At 29.0% G+C, this 18542-nt stretch overlaps 1 protein-coding gene across 3 annotated transcripts in view; it reads right to left on the bottom strand.

Annotated features, from left to right (window-relative positions):
- side-VI (sidestep VI transmembrane protein) overlaps nt 1-18542 on the bottom strand; it is a 481913-nt gene that overhangs the window by 36269 nt on the left and 427102 nt on the right. For all 3 annotated transcript variants that reach the window (XM_088044224.1, XM_088044994.1, XM_088045766.1), the window contains exons 8-9: nt 14279-14423; nt 13954-14084 (exon numbers count right to left, since the gene is read on the bottom strand). In XM_088044224.1, the coding sequence (XP_087900350.1) occupies nt 13954-14084; nt 14279-14423 (276 nt within the window). The remainder of the gene's footprint in view (nt 1-13953; nt 14085-14278; nt 14424-18542) is intronic.

Below are 18542 nucleotides of genomic sequence, written 5' to 3'. Positions count from 1 at the left end.
AAAAGTCTTTACCAATTTGTAGAATTTTCTAAAATTTATTATTAGATTATCCAAAGTACTAGAAAAATTCTAAACTTTTAAATTCACGAGTTATGGTTTTTTTCATTTTATTAAATTTCTATGATTCTTTAAAAAAATTAAAATGCTCTTTATGATTTATCACAATTTTCGACGCTTTTCCATGATTCTCTGAAATTCATTAGGATTGCCTAAAGATTTTTATGATTCTCTATAGATTCTCCAGGATTTTTGAATTTCCCCATTCCTTTAGTCATTGTTTTAGGTTTCTCCAAAAGATTTTAGAATTTTCTCATATTCTTAAAAGTAATAAGTTTTTACTTCATCAGAGTATAAGATCATCATTGGTTCTCTAGACTAACTTTTAGTGAATTTGCAAAATTCTTTATAATTTTGTATGATTCTGTGTGAATATCTAAAATTCCTTATATCAGTCTAGAGAAATCTTTCTATAATTCTCTAATTTACGTGATGGTTTTATTGAATTTTTTTGAGTCTTTATCATTTTCCAAAATTTTCTAAGATTCTATGTAGTTAATTCAGATTTTAGAAGTGTTTCTAGTAAGTAAGTAAGTTTCTAAGATTTTACAAAATTCTATAGATTTCTCCATGATTCTAGAGGATTTTTTAAGAGTATCATTTTTTAAAAATTCTTCAAGAATCTTTAGAATTTTCCAAACTTCTAAACAAAAAAAATTTCTTTGATTCATTAGATTCTGAATTATGAAATAGCTTCAATTTTCGACAAATCTCCATTATTCTCTAGAATTTTCTATGATTGACTACAAATTTCTATAAAACTTTATAAACATTTGGTTGCATCCCTTCGTTACCATTCTCAAAGCTTTCAAGAATTTTAGTGTTTGTTTTAGGATTCCCCTAATTTTTTTTAGAATATTTCAAAATTCTTCTGTGTGAGTTTTTAGGATAACTGAAACTTCTAAAAGAATTTATAATTCTACTAGAAGTACATACCTAGAAAAGGCAAGTTTCACATCTTTAGAATATTCATTGGTTCAATTTTGGACGAAATTAGTACTGGAGCAAAGAAAACTCTTCTCTAAAGTAGAAATGACTTCTGCTACAGTACTAATAAGTACATACTTTTAGAAAATTCAAAGATATATAGAATATAATAAGCAATTATGACGTAAAAAAAATTATTTGGAATATTTGCCAAATTTTTGAGAATGAATGAGAAAATTAAAGAATCAAACGAAATAAAAATAAGATCCAAAGAATAATAATAATTTAGAGCATTTATTAAAAGATATTTTAAATAAACCCTGAAAAATCTATTTAACTTCAAATTAAAAAAAGAAAACTCGAGAATGAAAAATTTTCAGAGAATTCTTAGAACCAGAAAATATAGAGATGCCTAGACTCCAAGAAATGCTTTAAAAACACGAAACTATGTCACAAAAACCTGAAAATTTCTCAAACTTTTAAAACTAGAACATATTGCAAAATTCTGAGAACCCATTGATTCTAAACACCAGAAAGTATCCAAAAGTGCTCAAAAGTGTCCAAAATTGCTCAAAAATTTCAAAACAGAAGAAAAAAGAAAAAATACCGGTAAGCAAGAGAAAGGAAAATAAAGTGAGTTGATTTAATCAGATGAACTATCCAATAAAAATTTACAAAACAGAGCGATTGGCAAAGTAAAAGTAATTGGCAAAAAAAGTACGAGCCAAAAATTCGAAATAAAAGGGACCCGAAACCCGTTTTGCCTCATTATACATTATTGAAAAGGTAAATAAAAAGGCCTTCCAACATACTAGGTAGTCGTTTAGAAAGTAAGTTTTTGCCAAGATATTAAAAAAAAATCTGAAAAAAAATCGAAAAACGATCGGATTTCACAACCTTTTTTAGTGTTTTTTGCATAAAAATCCTAAATTGTATACATTGATTTTTACTGTAATACGACAAGTTGAGACCTCTGCTTTCCAACGCGATGTTATTGTAGTTTTTCGATAAAATCTCTCTCCTCTGAATGTCCAGCACCGTGGGAGAAAAACTTTAACAAGACTAATAGAACAGTTTTTGCGATGTAGACATTTCTCTTTATTAGAAGGAAGCAGCGAGATCCGTGTACTAAATACACAGAAGTTGCTTGCTTATTTGTCTTTTATCTCGACTCGGAGACCACATACTTATCTGGAAGAGGCCCGAACTACAATTAATAAACGAACTTTAGTCGTAGGAAACTTCCACAGTAATTCTGCAGCAACCCAATCTGAAATATTGTCTACGAGCCATTTTAGCGTTTCTTGAGTTGTCTCTCTCAATTTCGCAGCTTCTTGTGCTCCGTACGGAATGAAACGGGTTGACGTACACAAAATTGCTTCGATATGACCCTAGAAGTATCATGTCCGCGCACAGTTTCAGTGTTTATTATATCAGGGCGAAACGCAACAACAGCGTTCAGTAATTACAGCTGAAAGTCTGGACGTGTCTAGAGTTTCTGGAATTCCAGAGCATTTCAGGAAGAGGTGTAGCGTAATTCGTGCATACCGTCCGTATACAAGCGTCTGACGTAGAGAAATGGATACATCCATTCAGCGATATTAAAGGGATGCTATGAGACATCAGGAATTTGCTACAATTGTTTCTTTGCTGTGCCTAAACTTCAATGTTCTTCGACATTTCCAAGCAGTATATTTTCGAAGGACGTGACTACGCTTTATTGAACTAAGGACATCCTTTTTAGTAACGACGTGATGCGTTTATTTCGATTCCGCACATAAATAAACGTTGCTGTTTATTCGACAGCGCGGACGTTTTTATCCTTTGTCGATCAGGTTATTTACCATCATCGATTCGAGGTTTTATGTAATATTAACTAACACTTCGTTATTATTGACGAAGGGTCCGTGCGGATGTCCCAGAAGTTAACAAATAACCGGAGGGTACCTAATCTCGGCTACCCCAATACTTACCTAAATCTACACTGCTGAACTTCGGGTGCCCCCAGGAAGTCCTAGTTTTATCAAGCAACAGTAGCAGGCGGACGAAAATTGACCTACATGCAGCAAGCTCAACTTTTTTTTACCCTGATGTCATCGAAAATGACGATTTAAATAAATAATCTAATATATTATTGAAAATCGAGTATAAAAACTTATGCACAATACTCTTGCGAAATGCTCATAGCGAAAGCTCGCACTTTTTGGAGCGTGTACTGTAAATAACTATTGTATTTTAATTCAATTTTAGTTCGAAAATTGCCGATCTATTTCAAATAAAACAGACAACACTTAAATCAAATACAATTTTCTGCACTATACATTTTTAAAATAGTTCATAAATACCAAATTGGTGTTAATTATTTTTCTATAATTTCGTTTCAAATTTGACTTTTAATAAAACTATTTTCGGTATTTCTGTAATTCTAGAAATTTGAATTAAAAAAAAGGTTTTTATTCCCTTTTAATAATCCAAGCCGGATGTGTTACAGTTGTGCGCTTATTTGCAAAAAGTAGATTTTTATATTTTATTCGGCTATACATATTTATTCAGTTTTATAAAAACGATCTTCGCTAATAATGTTACAAATTGGGTGCAAGTTTGATGCAAAATAATGTATTAAAGCAAAAATAGAATCATAATTTTCTCTTTTCTCGTTTTTTAATTAAACGGACAATTTCAATTAATTTAATTTTCCGTCGAGCGTTTATTATTAAAGATCATTAATGTAAGACCACGTAAGACAATTTGTGACAACAGGTTTGACTTGATTTGAAAAACTGAAGCTGCAAATTTAAAGAACTAAAACTTTAACAATCAAAATTTGCTATTTTAAAATTCACACAAAAATTCAAAAATTTTAAAAATTTTAAAAAGGAATTCCATCTATTCAAATTAAATCTTCAAAAGTGTAGAATTTAAAATTTGCTATTTTTCAATTAAGAAAAACAAGAAAACAATGAAAGACACAACAAAAAAGTCAAAAAATTACAGATTTCCTGTTATTAAATTAAGAATTAAATTATTCTTATTTTACTTCAACCTAATTTCTAAACAGTAAATCAAAACTTTAAAAAAATGAAGCAAAAAATTTGAAAATAGCCAATTTAGCAATCAAAATCTGACAATTTTTGACAGTAAACAATTGCACTTTTGCATTTAAAAATTTTGACACTTAATTTTTAAAAGCTTTTAGCAGAAAATTTTAAACAATTTCAACAATCAAATTTTAGAAAAATTGCACATTTGCATTTGAGAAGTTTGGAATTTTAAAATTGAAAGTTTTCAAGCAAAAATACGAAATTTTTAAAGACTTAAAGCTGAAAAACTAGAAAGTTTTGACAACAAAAAATTGAAGAAATTGCATCACGATTTTTTAAATTTTAAAATAGTAAATTTTTTAGGAGCAATTTAAAAATTAGGACAATTAAAGCAGGAATAAATTAATAAACTGCTATCTTAGCAATCAAAATCTAGAAATTTTTGACAGTTAAGAATTGCAGATTTACATTTAAAAATATGGAAATATTAAAATTGAGAAGTTTTTAGTAAGACTGCGAAATTGTTTAAAAATTGAAGCAATAAATTCCAAAATTTCATTTTCAAGAATCAAAGTCTAGAAATATTTCACAGAAAAGATTTTTTTTTTAATTTTAAAATTGAGAATTTTTAATCAAAAATGTGCAATTTTTAAAAAATTGACGCAGGAAATTCAAAAATTGTATATTTAGCAATTGAAATCTAGAAACTTTTGACAATAAAAAAATGCTGATTTGAATTTTAAATTTTAAAGTTGAGTATAATTAAGCAGCAATTCAAAATTTTTGAAACATTGAAGCAGAAAAATTAAAATATGTAATTTCAACAATAAAAGTTAAAAAAAATTTGACCGTTAAGAATGAGAGGTTTGCATTGGAAAATATTCAAGCAAGCAAATATTCAAGGTCGAAATTTTTGAAAAACTAAAACAAAAAAATTGTAACTTTACCAATCAACATCAAAAAATATTTAACAGTAGAAAATAACAGATTTGCATTTAAAAATTTTTAAATTTTAAAATTAAGAACATTTAAGCAAAAATTCAAAATTTTTGCAAAAATAAAGCAATTTAAATATTGCTAATATAGAAATCAATCAAAATCTAGAATTTGTTCACTGTTAAAAATTGCAGATTTGCATTTGCAATTTTCGAAATTATGAAATTGAAAAATTTTAAGCAAAAATACGAAAGTTTTGAAAACTGAAAGCTGGAAATTCAAAAATTACAATTTCAACAATCAAAATATCAAAAGTTATGACAGTATAGGATTTACTATTACAAAATTAAGAATTGCTTTTTCAATTATTGTACTTTTTTAAAATACAAAGCTCAACTTTTTTATCCTGATGTCATCGAAAATGACGATTTAAATAAATAATCTAATATATTATTGAAAATCGAGTATAAAAACTTATGCACAATACTCTTGCGAAATGTTCATAGCGAAAGCTCGCACTTTTTGGCGCGTGTACTGTAAATTGTATTTTAATTTAATTTTAATTCTCAAACCTAAAATTGCCGATCTATTTCAAATAAAACAGACAACATTTTAATCAAATACAATTTTCTGCAATATAGATTTTTAAAACAGTTCATAAATACCAAATTAGTGTTAATTATTTTCCTATAATTTCGTTTCAAATTTGACTTTTAATAAAACTATTTTCGGTATTTATGTAATTCTAGAAATTTGAATTAAAAAAAAATGTTTTGTTTTTGTTCCCTTTTAATCCGTACCGGATGTGTTACAGTTGTGCGCTTGTTTACAAAAATTGGAGTTTTATATTTTATTCGGCTGGAAATAGAAACCGTTACCTACATACATATTTATTCAGTTTATAAAAACGATCTCCTCTAATCATGTTACACATTGGGTAGAAGTTTGATGTAAAATAATTTATTAAAGCAAAAATACAATCAGAATTTTTCATTATAGAGATTTCTTGACTCTTCTCGTTATCGTTACCGTTTCTTGTTATATTGGGAACGATTTCAATTAATTTAATTTTCCGTCGAGCGTTTATTATTGAAGGTCATTAATGCACGATTTTGTATGTAATAGTGGAGACCACGTGAGACAATTTGTGATTTGATTTGATAAACTGAAGCAGCAAATCTAAACAACTGAAACTTCAACAATCAAAATTTGCTATTTTAAAATTCACACAAAAATTCAAAAATTTTAAAAATTTCAAGATGGAAATTCTATCTATCCAAATTTAGGAATCTTTAAAAGTGTAGAATTTAAGATTTGCTATTTTTCAATTAAGAAAGACAAAAAAAAATGAAAAATTTTGGAATGAAAAATTACCTGTTATAAAATTAAGAATTAAATTATTCTTATTTTACTTTAACTTAATTTCTAAACAGTAAATCAAAATTTTTAGAAAATTGAAGCAAAAAATTCAAAAATACCGATTTCAGCAATCAAAATGTGAGAATTTTTGACAGTGAACAATTGCATTTTTGCATTTAAAAAATTTAAAACTTAATTTTTTAAAACTTTTCGCAGGAAATTCAAAACAATTTCAACAATCAAATTTTAGAAATGTTAAAGACAGTTAAAAATTAAAACTTTTTAAGCAAAAATACGAAGTTTTTAATGATTTAAAGATAGAAAACTAGAAAGGTTTAGCAACGAAAAATTACAGATTAAAAATAAACAAAATTTTAATATTGAAATTGTAAATTTTTAAGCAGCAATTAAAGAATTTTAAAAATTAATTAAGATTTGCATTTGAAAATGTCGAAATTTTGAAATTGAGAAGTTTCTAGCAGGAATGCAACATTTTTGAAAAATTGTAAGAAGTAAAAAATTCCAAAATTGCAAATTCAACAATCAAAATCGAAAAAATTTTCACAATAAAAAATTGCAAATTTGCTTTTAAACTTTTGAAACTGAGAATATTCAAGCACAAAATACAGAATTTTACAGCAGGAATTCAAAAATTGCGTTCAGAAATCAAAGTCTAGAAATATTTGACAATACAGAATTTTAGATTTGCATTTTTAAATTTCAAAATTGAGACTTTTTAAGCAAGAATGTAAAATTTAAAAAATTGACGCAAAAAATTCAAAAATTGCGTTTTCAACAAACAAAATATGGAAACTTTTGACAATAAAAAAATGCTGATTTGAATTTAAAATTTTGAGGTTGTGAATAATTAAACAGCAATTCAAAATTTTTAAAACATTAAAGGAGGAAATTCAAAAATTTTAATTTTAACAATCAACTTCTAGAAATTTTTGACAAAAAAAATAGCAAATTTAATATTTTAGAATAAGAAAATGGAAATTTTTAGAAAATCGATAAAAAAAATTGTATTTTAATTATCAAAATGTAGAAATTTAAAGAGTAAAGAATTGCAGATCTGTTATTTTCAAATTAAAAAAAACCGGAATTCGAAATTTTTGAAAAAGTAAGTCTGGATTTCAACTATCAAATTTGCAAAATTTTAGAGTCAATAGATTTCCAATTTTAATTTTTTTAATTGCTACAATCAAATTGCTTTTGATAGTACAAAATTGTTGATTTAATATTCCAAAATTAGAAAATGTTATTGAAAAATTCCAAATTTAAATTCGATTAAAAATTGAAATTCCAACAATCAAAATTTAAGAATTTTTAAAATAAAGAATTTCAGAATTGCCATTTTTAAATTGAAAAAACAAGAAACTAGAATGCAACCAACCAAAACAATTTGAAAAAATTTGAAATTTTTAGATTAAAAAATTCTAGGCTTCTTATTTTAAAATTAAATTGTAAGGTATTCCTTATTTCACCTTAATTTAATTTTTAAACAGACAAAATTGAAGTAAAAAATTTAAAAATTGTAATTTCAACAATAAAAATCTAAAAAAAATTGATAGTTAAGCATTGATTTGCGTTTGAAAATATTTAAGTTAAATTTCGAAATTTTTCAAAAACTAATATAAAAAAGTTGCAACTTTACCAATCAACATCTAAAAATATTTGACAGTAAAAATAACAAATTTGCATTTAAAAATTTTAGAATTTTAAAACTGAGAACATTTAAGCAGAAATTCAAAATTTTTGCAAAAATTAAGAAATTTCAATTTTGCCAGTTTAGGAATCAATTAAAATCTAAAACTTTTCGACTGTTTAAGATTGCAGATTTACATTTGCAATTTTTGGAATTATAAAAATGGAAAATTTTAAGCAAAAACACGAAATTTTTGAAAACTTAAAGTTGAAAGTTCAAAAATTCCAATTTCAGCAATCCAAATCTTGAAAGTTATGTTATGTCCAGTGTAGGACTTGCTATTTTTAAATTAAGAATTTTTAAGCAGAAAAATTAAAACAGGGATTTTAAAAATTGCTTTTTCAATTATTTTGCTATTTTAACATACAATTTTCCAAACAGATAATATTTAACCGTCTATTCAATGACAGAAAATAAGTTTTCCATTTTCTTTAATTTACTTAAAATACGTTTGACGAAAAAGTATTGTAACTAACTTGTTTGTTAATAGGCAATGAATAATCTCGATTTATCAACAAACTTTCTACTAACAGAATTTGTAAAATTGAGTCGGATTTCTTTGCATTAGATTAATTAAGTGACAAACACTTTTACGCACTTGTTTCTAAAAGCTAAAAGTGTCACATTATATACCGATTGTAAAAAAAAATATTCAAGCACAAACGGCTCGGGTTTTTAGCATCCGCTAGGTATTTGACTAACTAACTTTAGTAATGTAGTTGAACGTCAGAAGATACTTTAGAAATTTACCATCGCTCCACAACAAAGAGACCACAAAACAATCTAGTTCGTCGATTACAGGTCAGAATCTGTCATCCTCTTCTTTCCGTAAGAGAAATCCGTCGATATCCTCAATGACGTGTAGCAGCAAAATCTCGAACTAGATTATGTAATCTGAACAGAACCAGATAGCCTTGTGTTGTGGTCTGGGCACAAAATACACAGAAATTGTTGTTTAACGACCCTTTTACTATTGTGAAACTTAATTAAAATATAATTTTAAACGAACGAAATATAAAGAGTACTTCAACATCGACCGAAAAACCTCTCCGATAAGAATGTGAGCTAATGCCCGAGCAAACCAACTTCTTAACTCTTGGAAAGAACTTTAACCAACAACAACTATAAAACTTTCGCGATTTGCCCGGAACCTATTTTAAAGCGGCTCTCTGTGTTCAGTTTTTCAGAAGACGCGCCGATATCTAATTACTGTTGAAACAAACAATATCTTACGTGTTCTTGGATGGGGAGGAAATTGCTGTGGACCCTCACAGAAAATCGGAAGAGCTTTGGCTGCTTGTTATTTGATCAATGTGGAGAATGAACGTGTGATAAACGTCGAGACGGCTAAAAATATTGTTTGCTGCAGGGTAGCAAATGAGAAAAACTCGCAAGTCATGTTTCCTTATTAACCGCTTTTAATATAGAAATACGGGAAGCCGAAAGTGACAGTTAGCGCAAGTTAAAAAAAGGTTTCCGCGGCCAACGGACCGAAGGAATTTATGCGTCCGTGGATTATTAATTTACAGTAGTTTAGAAAAAACTGCAGTCGAGAAAAAAAAGGCATCTATCTTTGAACTGTAAAGTACACTTTTTTTGGTTATTGCGATGTCAGTGCGGAAAAGCTGCAGTAGTGCGGCAAAAAGTCACATTAAACAACAAAGATTCTACACCAAAGTATTATTTTCAGTATTTGTTTCGTTAGTTATTTAAGATAATTTTTCGAATCAAAATAAATATTAATTTAAATGGTGGCGCCATCTATTAGTTCTCTAAGAGTCGTCTGATATGACAAATGAACAATTTTAATTCAGTTTTAGATGATTTATTAACCAAAAAGCTTTTTACAATTCCGCACTCTAATAAGAATTTTACGTCTCTCCCGCAAATGCCGCCTTTGCTTACGGCTCAGGCCGCAAAATCCCACTTCTGTTGCTCCAATGTAGGTAAATAAATAACTATTTTTTGATTCAGTGCTTTAAAAATTACATTATAGGATTGATTCTCAATTGTTACCGATGTTTTAAGCAACTCCTCAAAGCGCTTTGAGAATTGGTACTTCTGTCAACTGCTTGTCAAAATTCAGTGTTTGCCAACGTTTTGTTACTAAGAATCCGGTCTTACATTTTCAGAATTTCAGAAATTCTAATGCTCAAATTAGAATGTAATTCAATTTTTGTGAACTTTTTTTTCAGACGTTTCAATGTTTTATACAAGGTGTTTATAAATGTTTCTAGCATCATGGGTGGCTGTGAAATTCTTGTCGTGCACTATTTTGCCGGTTTGTTTTTATACTGGATATAACTATCTTGAAAATTATTTATAATGTAACTTACATTCATGACGTTTCAGTTACAGTTTTGTGTCCAAGTGTTTAATTTTCAGGTTTTAAACCACAACTAGAACAGTTTATTTCTCAAAATTTACTTTGCTCTAAGTTTGAGGTTAACTGGAAATGTCGGTTGAAAAATCGAAACCCACATTTGTAATGAGCGGCAAATTTTTTTGACATTTCATAGCCACGCTTGATGCTAGAAACATTTATAAACACCTTGTATCTCCGGAACTATGACACATAGCAAGATGCGGTTTTGTCTTTGTTTTTCGCATTCTTCACTTGCTAAGAATTCAGTCTTACCTATTTCACAATTAAAAAAATTAATTGCAAAAATTGGAATGTATTTCGATTTCTTGGGAAATTTTTAGCAAACGTTTTAATGGTTCAAATCTCCGAATTTTAGTGTTTAATCGCCCAAATTAGAATGTAAATTTCATTTAGAGGAATTTTTCCACAGAATTTTCAATAATTAATCCATATATCCAAAAAAACAACAGATGCAAATAATATGCGGTTATCGACTTAATTTTTCATACACTACTTTGAGAATTTGGTTTTATATATTTTGAATTTAAAAATTAAATTGCTCAAATTGGAATATTTCAATTTTTTTGGAAATTTTTTACAACAAATAGAAAAATGCAGTTTTTACCATCGCTTTCCTTGTGCGTTTGTTGCTAAACATCCGGTCTTACTTATTTCGATTTAAAATTTTCAATTGCTCAAATTACAATGTAAATTTATATTTGGTAAAATTTTCCATGAATGTTCAATGTTTCTTATCTTCGTAACTACGACACATATGCGGTTTTCGTCTTTATTTTTTTCACTCTTTACTTGCTAAGAATCCGGTCTTAGATATTCCGAATTTAAAAATTAATTCGCTCAAATTAAAATGTATTTATGTTTCTGTCAAAATTTTGGACAGAATTTTCAATGTTTCATATCTCCAGAACCACGACAGAAAGAAAAATGAAGTTTCCGTCAATGTTTTTTGTGCGTTTTTGTTGCAAAGAATAAGAAATTTCATATTCCGGATTCAAATTTTCGATTGCTCAATTTAAAATGTAAATTTATTTTTGTGAAAATTTTACACAAAGTTTTCAATGTTTCGTATCTCAGGAACTGCAACACATAGAATGTTTATCTTGCGCATTTTTTACTACAGATTCGGTCTAACATATACTACCATAATTAAAAATTAAATTGCTCAAATAAAAATTCTTGAGCCTTTGTTGCTTAAAATTCGGCCTTACATATTCCGAATTCCAAATTTCAGGTGCCTAAATTAAAATGTAGATTAATTTTTGGGGAAATTGGCTACTAAATTTATTTTTTTTATAGTTCCGGAACTGTTTAGCCATCGTTTTTTTAATTAATGAAAATCCGGTCCTACATATTCTAAATTCACAAATTCAATCGCTCAAAACTGAATGGGAATTTATTTGGTAGAAATTTTCATTGGATTGTTCTATACCTCCAAATTTATGACAGATGGAAAAATGCGTTATTTGCTATCGTTTTTTCTTCGCATTACTTGTTAAGAATCCCGGTCTTTAAAAACTAAATTGCTCAAATTAAAATGTACTTCGATTTCAGTGAAAATTTTCTGCAGAATTTTTAATGATCTATATCTCCGCAACTACGACAGATAGAAATAAATATGCGGTTTTATCATCGTTTTTTTACGTTTCATATGCTACTATTCCAGTCGTACATATTTGAAATTCAAAAAGTTAATAGTTTAAATTTGAAAGTAATTCTATTTTAATGGATTTTTTTTCCGGCATTTTCATTGTTCTGTATCTCCAGAAGTACGACAGATAAGAGAATGGGGTTTTCGCCATCGTTTTGGTCACTTTGCTTGTTAAGAATCCGGTTTTACAAATTTAGAATTTATAAAGTAAATTTCCCAAATTGGAATGTAATATATTTTGGTCGAAATTTTCTAGGCAATTTTCAAAGTTCCTTATCTCCAGAGATACGACAGATAGAAAGATACGGTTTTTACCATCGTTTTCCTACCGCTACTGCAAATTCTATGATTCAATTGCTCAAATAAAAATATTACTCTATTTCAGTAAAATTTGTTTTAAAATAGTCAAAGTTCAATTTCTCCGGAACTAAGACAAACAGAAAGATTCGGTTTTCACCACCGTTTTTCTTAGGCTTTTTTTGTTAAGTATCGGATTTAACATTTTTGAAATTTAAAAATGCAATTGCTTAACTAAGAATGTGAGCATATTTATGTTAAAACTTTTAACAAAATTTTCATTGTTCCATATCTCCGGAACTATGACAGATAGAAAAATGCGGTTTTCGCCATTGTTTTTCCTCTGTGCTACTTACTAAGAAATTGGTTTTACATGTTCAGAATTTGACAATTCAACTGTTCAAATAAAAATATTATTCTATTTCAGTAAAAATTTTTAAGAAATATTCATTGTTCCATTTCTCCGAAACTACGACGCATGGAATAATGTAATTTTCATCATCGTTTTTCTCGTGACTTTGCTGTTTAGAAACTGGTTTTGCATATTTAGAATTCAAAAATTCAATTGTTTAAATGAAGAACAATTATTTTTGTGGAAATTTCCCTGGATTTTTTTCTGAATTTTAAAGGTTCCGTATCTCCGGAACTACGATAGATATAAAAATTTGGTAAATTGTTTATAAATTTTCTTTAGATTTTTTCTTAAATCTTCTAAACACTATACATTTTTTATTATAGACAAATATGTAGAAACAAACGCTAGACAACAGTCATCGCCTGGTGTTTCTTTTGCACAAAGAAATAAAAATGTACAGTCGTAGAAAAAGCACAGTATAAAACTCGTATATAATATAGCATGTTCATCCTCGTGAGAATCGAGTGCCATTCCATGCTTGTTATACAATATACTATTACCGCCTTACTGTCAACTTTGCATGTCGATTTATCAAATTTAGTTGACAGATTCATAAATGCCACTTTGATATTTCAATATTTTGTTTGAGAATTCTACTTTAAAAGTGACTTTTTACTTCTCCAGTACAAAACTGTTTTGACTAAAGCTTTAAAAGGTATCTAACATTTTGCATGGAGACGAAATGAAAACAAACAGAAAATTAAATAAATGAACAATCCATTAACATTCATTTTAGTTTATAAAGTTTTAATAAATGCGTGAAAATCGCTAACAAAGCAAAATCCATTATCGGCTTTCAAAACAAAAATATGATAAATGGCGTTACAATAAATAGTTTCTAAATTTAGCTCTGGATCGAAGGGATAATAAAAATTTCTCCTTTCATCCCACACCGAAAATCTTTGTTCGCTTTGTCTGAAATATGTTCGATGCGGTCGATCAGTTCCTAGATTACTTGAGCTGAAAAACTAAATTCCGGCATTTCCGGGTTCGAACGAAATTAATTAAACCCAATGCTAGGGCGATGGTAATTCACAGCAACAATGTGATGAGAAATTAACAGGCAAATTAGACAAAATCGCGTTTCCGGTAAGATAATTCCGACAGATAGCGGTTCTGGCAGTTGTTTTGAGTAGAATTATGCATTGAAATTGCGTAGGAATGAACATTATAACTCACGTTGTGCTTCCAGAGTACTTTATATGCCCCAGGGTTCGCATTTACTTTGCATTCAAAGTAAACATCATCTCCTTCTTCGATGTCGTCCGGATTCAGGTTAGAACCCAAAGACAGGTGCAGGATCGGCACATCTGAAACACAAAAGATTTTCAATCCGCTTTTCCTAGATTATCCGACGGTCTTTTTCCAATCGGCTCGTGGCTAGATTTTATATTGGTGTTTACGGATATTTGATTTTGTCAATCGCCTTTTTTGTTGCGGTCGACGTCAACAAATCGAAGAGGTTTAACAAGTGTTCACACAAATATTTTTACTTTTAACTTACAGAAAACGTTTAACTTGACCGTCGCTTCTTCGAGTCCATTCTGGACCAGGTGATTGGAGGCTCGACATGTAAGCGTGCGACCGTTATCTTGTCTTGTCGCTACGAAGAACAGGGTGGAGGTTGTCACATTGCCGTCCGGTGAATCCTAAAGGACACATAAAAAACTTTCACTTCCGGAGGAATTTACTACAGAGCAGAGATTCTTGTTGTGTTGGGAAAAGGGCAATTTACGTGGGAGCAAAGTCGTCCCAAATCACGGAAGTAGGGCGCATTTTCTTAATTTTTTTACATTATTTTTCATATATTCGATATTACCCACTTGAGGGTGGTTTAAAAATTGAAAATTTGACATTATTTCGGTTCGTAACTTTGCTATTTCATAACCGATTTTATTCCTTTTGACAGCGTTTGATAGAGAAAACCATTTCCCATACTACTTTTTGATCCAATTTACATAATATACTTCTGTGTTTAAACATTGCGATCGTTTGGTTCGTTTTCGTAAGTAAGTAGTAAGTTTTTTCTCGCCGCAAACATTTTTGGCCGATCTATGGTGGCGCCATCTATCTATAGTTTTGCATATTACATCAAGATACATTATAAGTTGTGAAGCTACACATGCCGAAACGGCAAATGTAAAAAAAACTTTTCTGAAGAATTCATAATAAATATTTACAATTATTCAGTTGTTATAAATAATAATTAAATCAATAAATCATAAATAAAAATTAATTAATTTGTAAATTTAATGATGTCGTCTAAAAAAATCTTGTGTATATCACGGTTAAAAAGTGCCATTTTGCCCTTGGCCATTAAAAAGAGACTCGGCTAAAAAAGAAACACTTTTTGGCCTTGGTACACAAAAAACTACTTATTACTACTTACTACTTACATGTAGAGGAAACGGAGCGCTTAAAATTGACGTAATTAGTTTTAATCTAAACATATGTGATTTAAACGCCAAAAACTATGTTTTTCAAAAATTAAAATTGAGAAATCGGTGGCCAACTCAATCTATTATTTTCCTTTCATCGCCAAAAGCATGAAAATGATATAAAAATGTGAACTAAAAGATGTGGTAACAAAATAATCAACAATTCCTAAAAATGGTTTTAATCTTTGTAAGATTTATGACAATTGCTTGTGGACCGCAAACTAGCTCCTTAGGTGATTTATGATGAGCAATATTTTTACCTATCTTAGTAAATAAGAGTTTAAGTCCTTAAAGACTACCAGGGTCAAGCCAGGATAAAAGTATTACCTAGTTTGTGGTTCAGAGGCAATTGACCAACATCTTACTTAAATTAAAATTATTTTTAAGAATTGAATTATTAAATACCTCGGTAGGCCTATCAAAATTTCAGAGGTAGAGATTTTTTTTCTCTTTCCAACGCCTTAAAAACACGTAAAATCGATAAAAAAATAAGAAAGTTACAAGCGGAAGAAGAAATTGAAAATAATTTTTACAGTCTTTTCTGGTTGCAATTCGTGATGACCTATTACATATAATTTGAACACTCTGTATAGTGCACAGATAAAAATTTGATCAATAGAAAGTCTAAGAGTTTTTTTATTCAGTAAGATTAAAACCAACTAAATTGGTAATCAAATAATAGTATATTAAAATACAAGTTTATAAGCAAGTCTTTAAAACACGCACGATGAGTTTAAGAGCACGACGCGTCAGACGATTATGGCAAACAGTGGTATGAGCATCGATGAGTTAAAACGTCAGGTGGGATGGAAATCTTTGAGTGTGGCTAGTGGCTATATTGAAGAATCCACTTCAAACAAAATAGTTGTTTCCAAACGCATTGCTGGTGTTTTGAACACATCGGTTGCTAAATCAATTTCAAGAGCTGTAAGCAACAGAAGAATGAAAATGAAAAAGCTTTTACTAGTTATGAATTAGAAGCAAGAAACAACAGTAACCAGCTTAAAGCGGCGGACTTTGAAATTTCAAACAATAGTAATTGTAATTTATGTTTATATTATGTTTATATATAATAAAAATTGGTCCTGACATTTCACTATTTCTTGTTACCTAGACAACTTCAAAGCTTTAGTGTTTTAAAGACCCCTTTTTGCACGCTTTTGCGTGTTTAAATTTAGGATTATGATGCAGGTATAATAAATAGATATTTACATAACAAGTGCGGAAAGTAAGCAATTTCGCACGAGTGTAAATGTAGATGCACGAGGCGCCAGCCGAGTATCATTTTTCATCAAATATCATTTTTTACGACCTCATATAAAAGTGACGTATTCCACATAGTTAGATGGTTGATGTTTTCGTACATCAATTTCCGAAAGTAAAAGTCACTAGTGTGATATGAATATATCCGCACAGACCTGTCAAAATTGTCTTGTCAGAAACGACCTAACCAATTCATTTTTACCATTATGCATGTTGTTTTACAGTGAATCGTCTAGATATTTAAGAAAAAAATTCAAGAATTACATTTGTATTTCAAAATAACTGTCAATTTTGACAGGTCTGTGCGGGTATATTCATATCACACTAGTGACTTTTACTTTCGGAAATAGACGTACGAAAACTTCAACTTTCGGAGTCATTTAACCGTGTGAAAAACGCCACTTTCATATGGGGTCGTAGGAAAAAATAGTTTTAATCCAAGTAAGATTTATGACAATTGTTTCTGAACCGCAAAGTGGCCCTTTTTTTACCCATCTTGGGAAAAAAAGTGTTCAAGTACTTAGGAGATTACCAAGGTATTATCATAAATCACTTTTTAATTGTCATAAATCTTACTAAGATTAAAATTATTTTTAAGAAATATTAAATATTTCTTTAGGCCTATCACAATTTAGGACAAAAGTAGCCTAGTGTTTTATTTTCTTTTTGAAACGCCATAAAACACGTTAAATTAATAAACAATAAAAAGTTTCAAGCGGAGGAAAAAATTAGAAAACGTTTTTCACAGCCTCTTTTGGTTGCAAATTACATATAACACTCTGTATAATATAATAACATTAATGACACATTGAGAACTAGAAAATTTTTTCTTTGTGTAACTCAACTAAAACCAACCAAATTGGTAAAGAAATAAAAAAGTTGCGGGCGAGAAAAAAATTAAAATTTTGACTTTTATACCATCTCCAAATGAGTAATTTTCATGATACAAAATTGTCGAAACCATTTTATTAGTCAGTGCTTCCACACTACATTTGTCTTAATTAAAAAAAAAAAAAATGAATATTATCAGCTTACACCCCCTGTGATCTTAATTAACACTAAAAAACTAGTCTTATCTTATTACAACTTCATTACATTTCTTCCCTCTCGCAAACTCGCTTTTAATAAGCACTTACATAGTTTCTTATACAGTTTTCTTATTGTCCGAGGATAAACCCTTCATCACAAAAAAATTCTATAAAAATTTTAAGACCATTTTGCAATATTCCAATAGTTCTCGCAATATAAAACAGGAAATTGCTATTTTTACGAGCTTTTACATTGTTTAGACCTTTTTCGGGTCTCGTATTGGCCATAATTTTGATGTATTGTCACAAATCAATATTTTTATTACAATAACTTGTTTCTTATTAATAAGAAAAAAATCTTTCAGACGTTTGCGGATGAGCTCGAAATCTACAAAACCACCAATTTTTATCAAGATTCAACCACTAATTTGCAAGAAAACAGCAGAAATCTGCACGAAATCATCGAAATTCTTAGAGAAATCCGCTCATTTCGATGCTAAACGACGATTCTTTGCTGATTCTCGCCGTTTTCTGGCTTGGATTTGCAAAAAAGAGCTAGAAATCTACAAAATCACCAATTTTTATCAAGATTCAACCGCTGAATTGCAAGAAAACAGCAGAAATTTGCTTATTATAATATTTTTCAGACGAAATTTCCGGACAGCTACAATTCAGTTTTCTCATTTTTGTTCTATATCTTCTATTGTATTTTATTCAGTTTAATTTATTCCATTGAGATACATTTCAAAATATAATATATTTTTTTTATTTTTAATGTTATGTTAAATTGGCTGAACTCTTTTATTTTAATTCTTAATTTTGTGACAATACTTCGCTTAAATAATTTTTAACACAGTTATTAATTCTTCTACGTTGCTAAAATTATATATCAACATTGTTACTTTAGGATCAATAATGTAATCCGCCAAATTACAATATTATTTTTTCGTCATTTTAAACCTTAGAATTTAAGTTTTTCTTTTGAATATATCGACCTCAGTAGATTTTAAGGTACACATTGAAATTTAGTGAGGTTACT

This window comes from Gnatocerus cornutus, chromosome 1, assembly GCF_029298725.1.
Source record: "Gnatocerus cornutus isolate USDA-ARS CGAHR chromosome 1, icGnaCorn1.1, whole genome shotgun sequence".
NCBI classification, from domain to species: domain Eukaryota; kingdom Metazoa; phylum Arthropoda; class Insecta; order Coleoptera; family Tenebrionidae; genus Gnatocerus; species Gnatocerus cornutus.
This window is presented reverse-complemented; position numbering and strand designations above follow the sequence as displayed.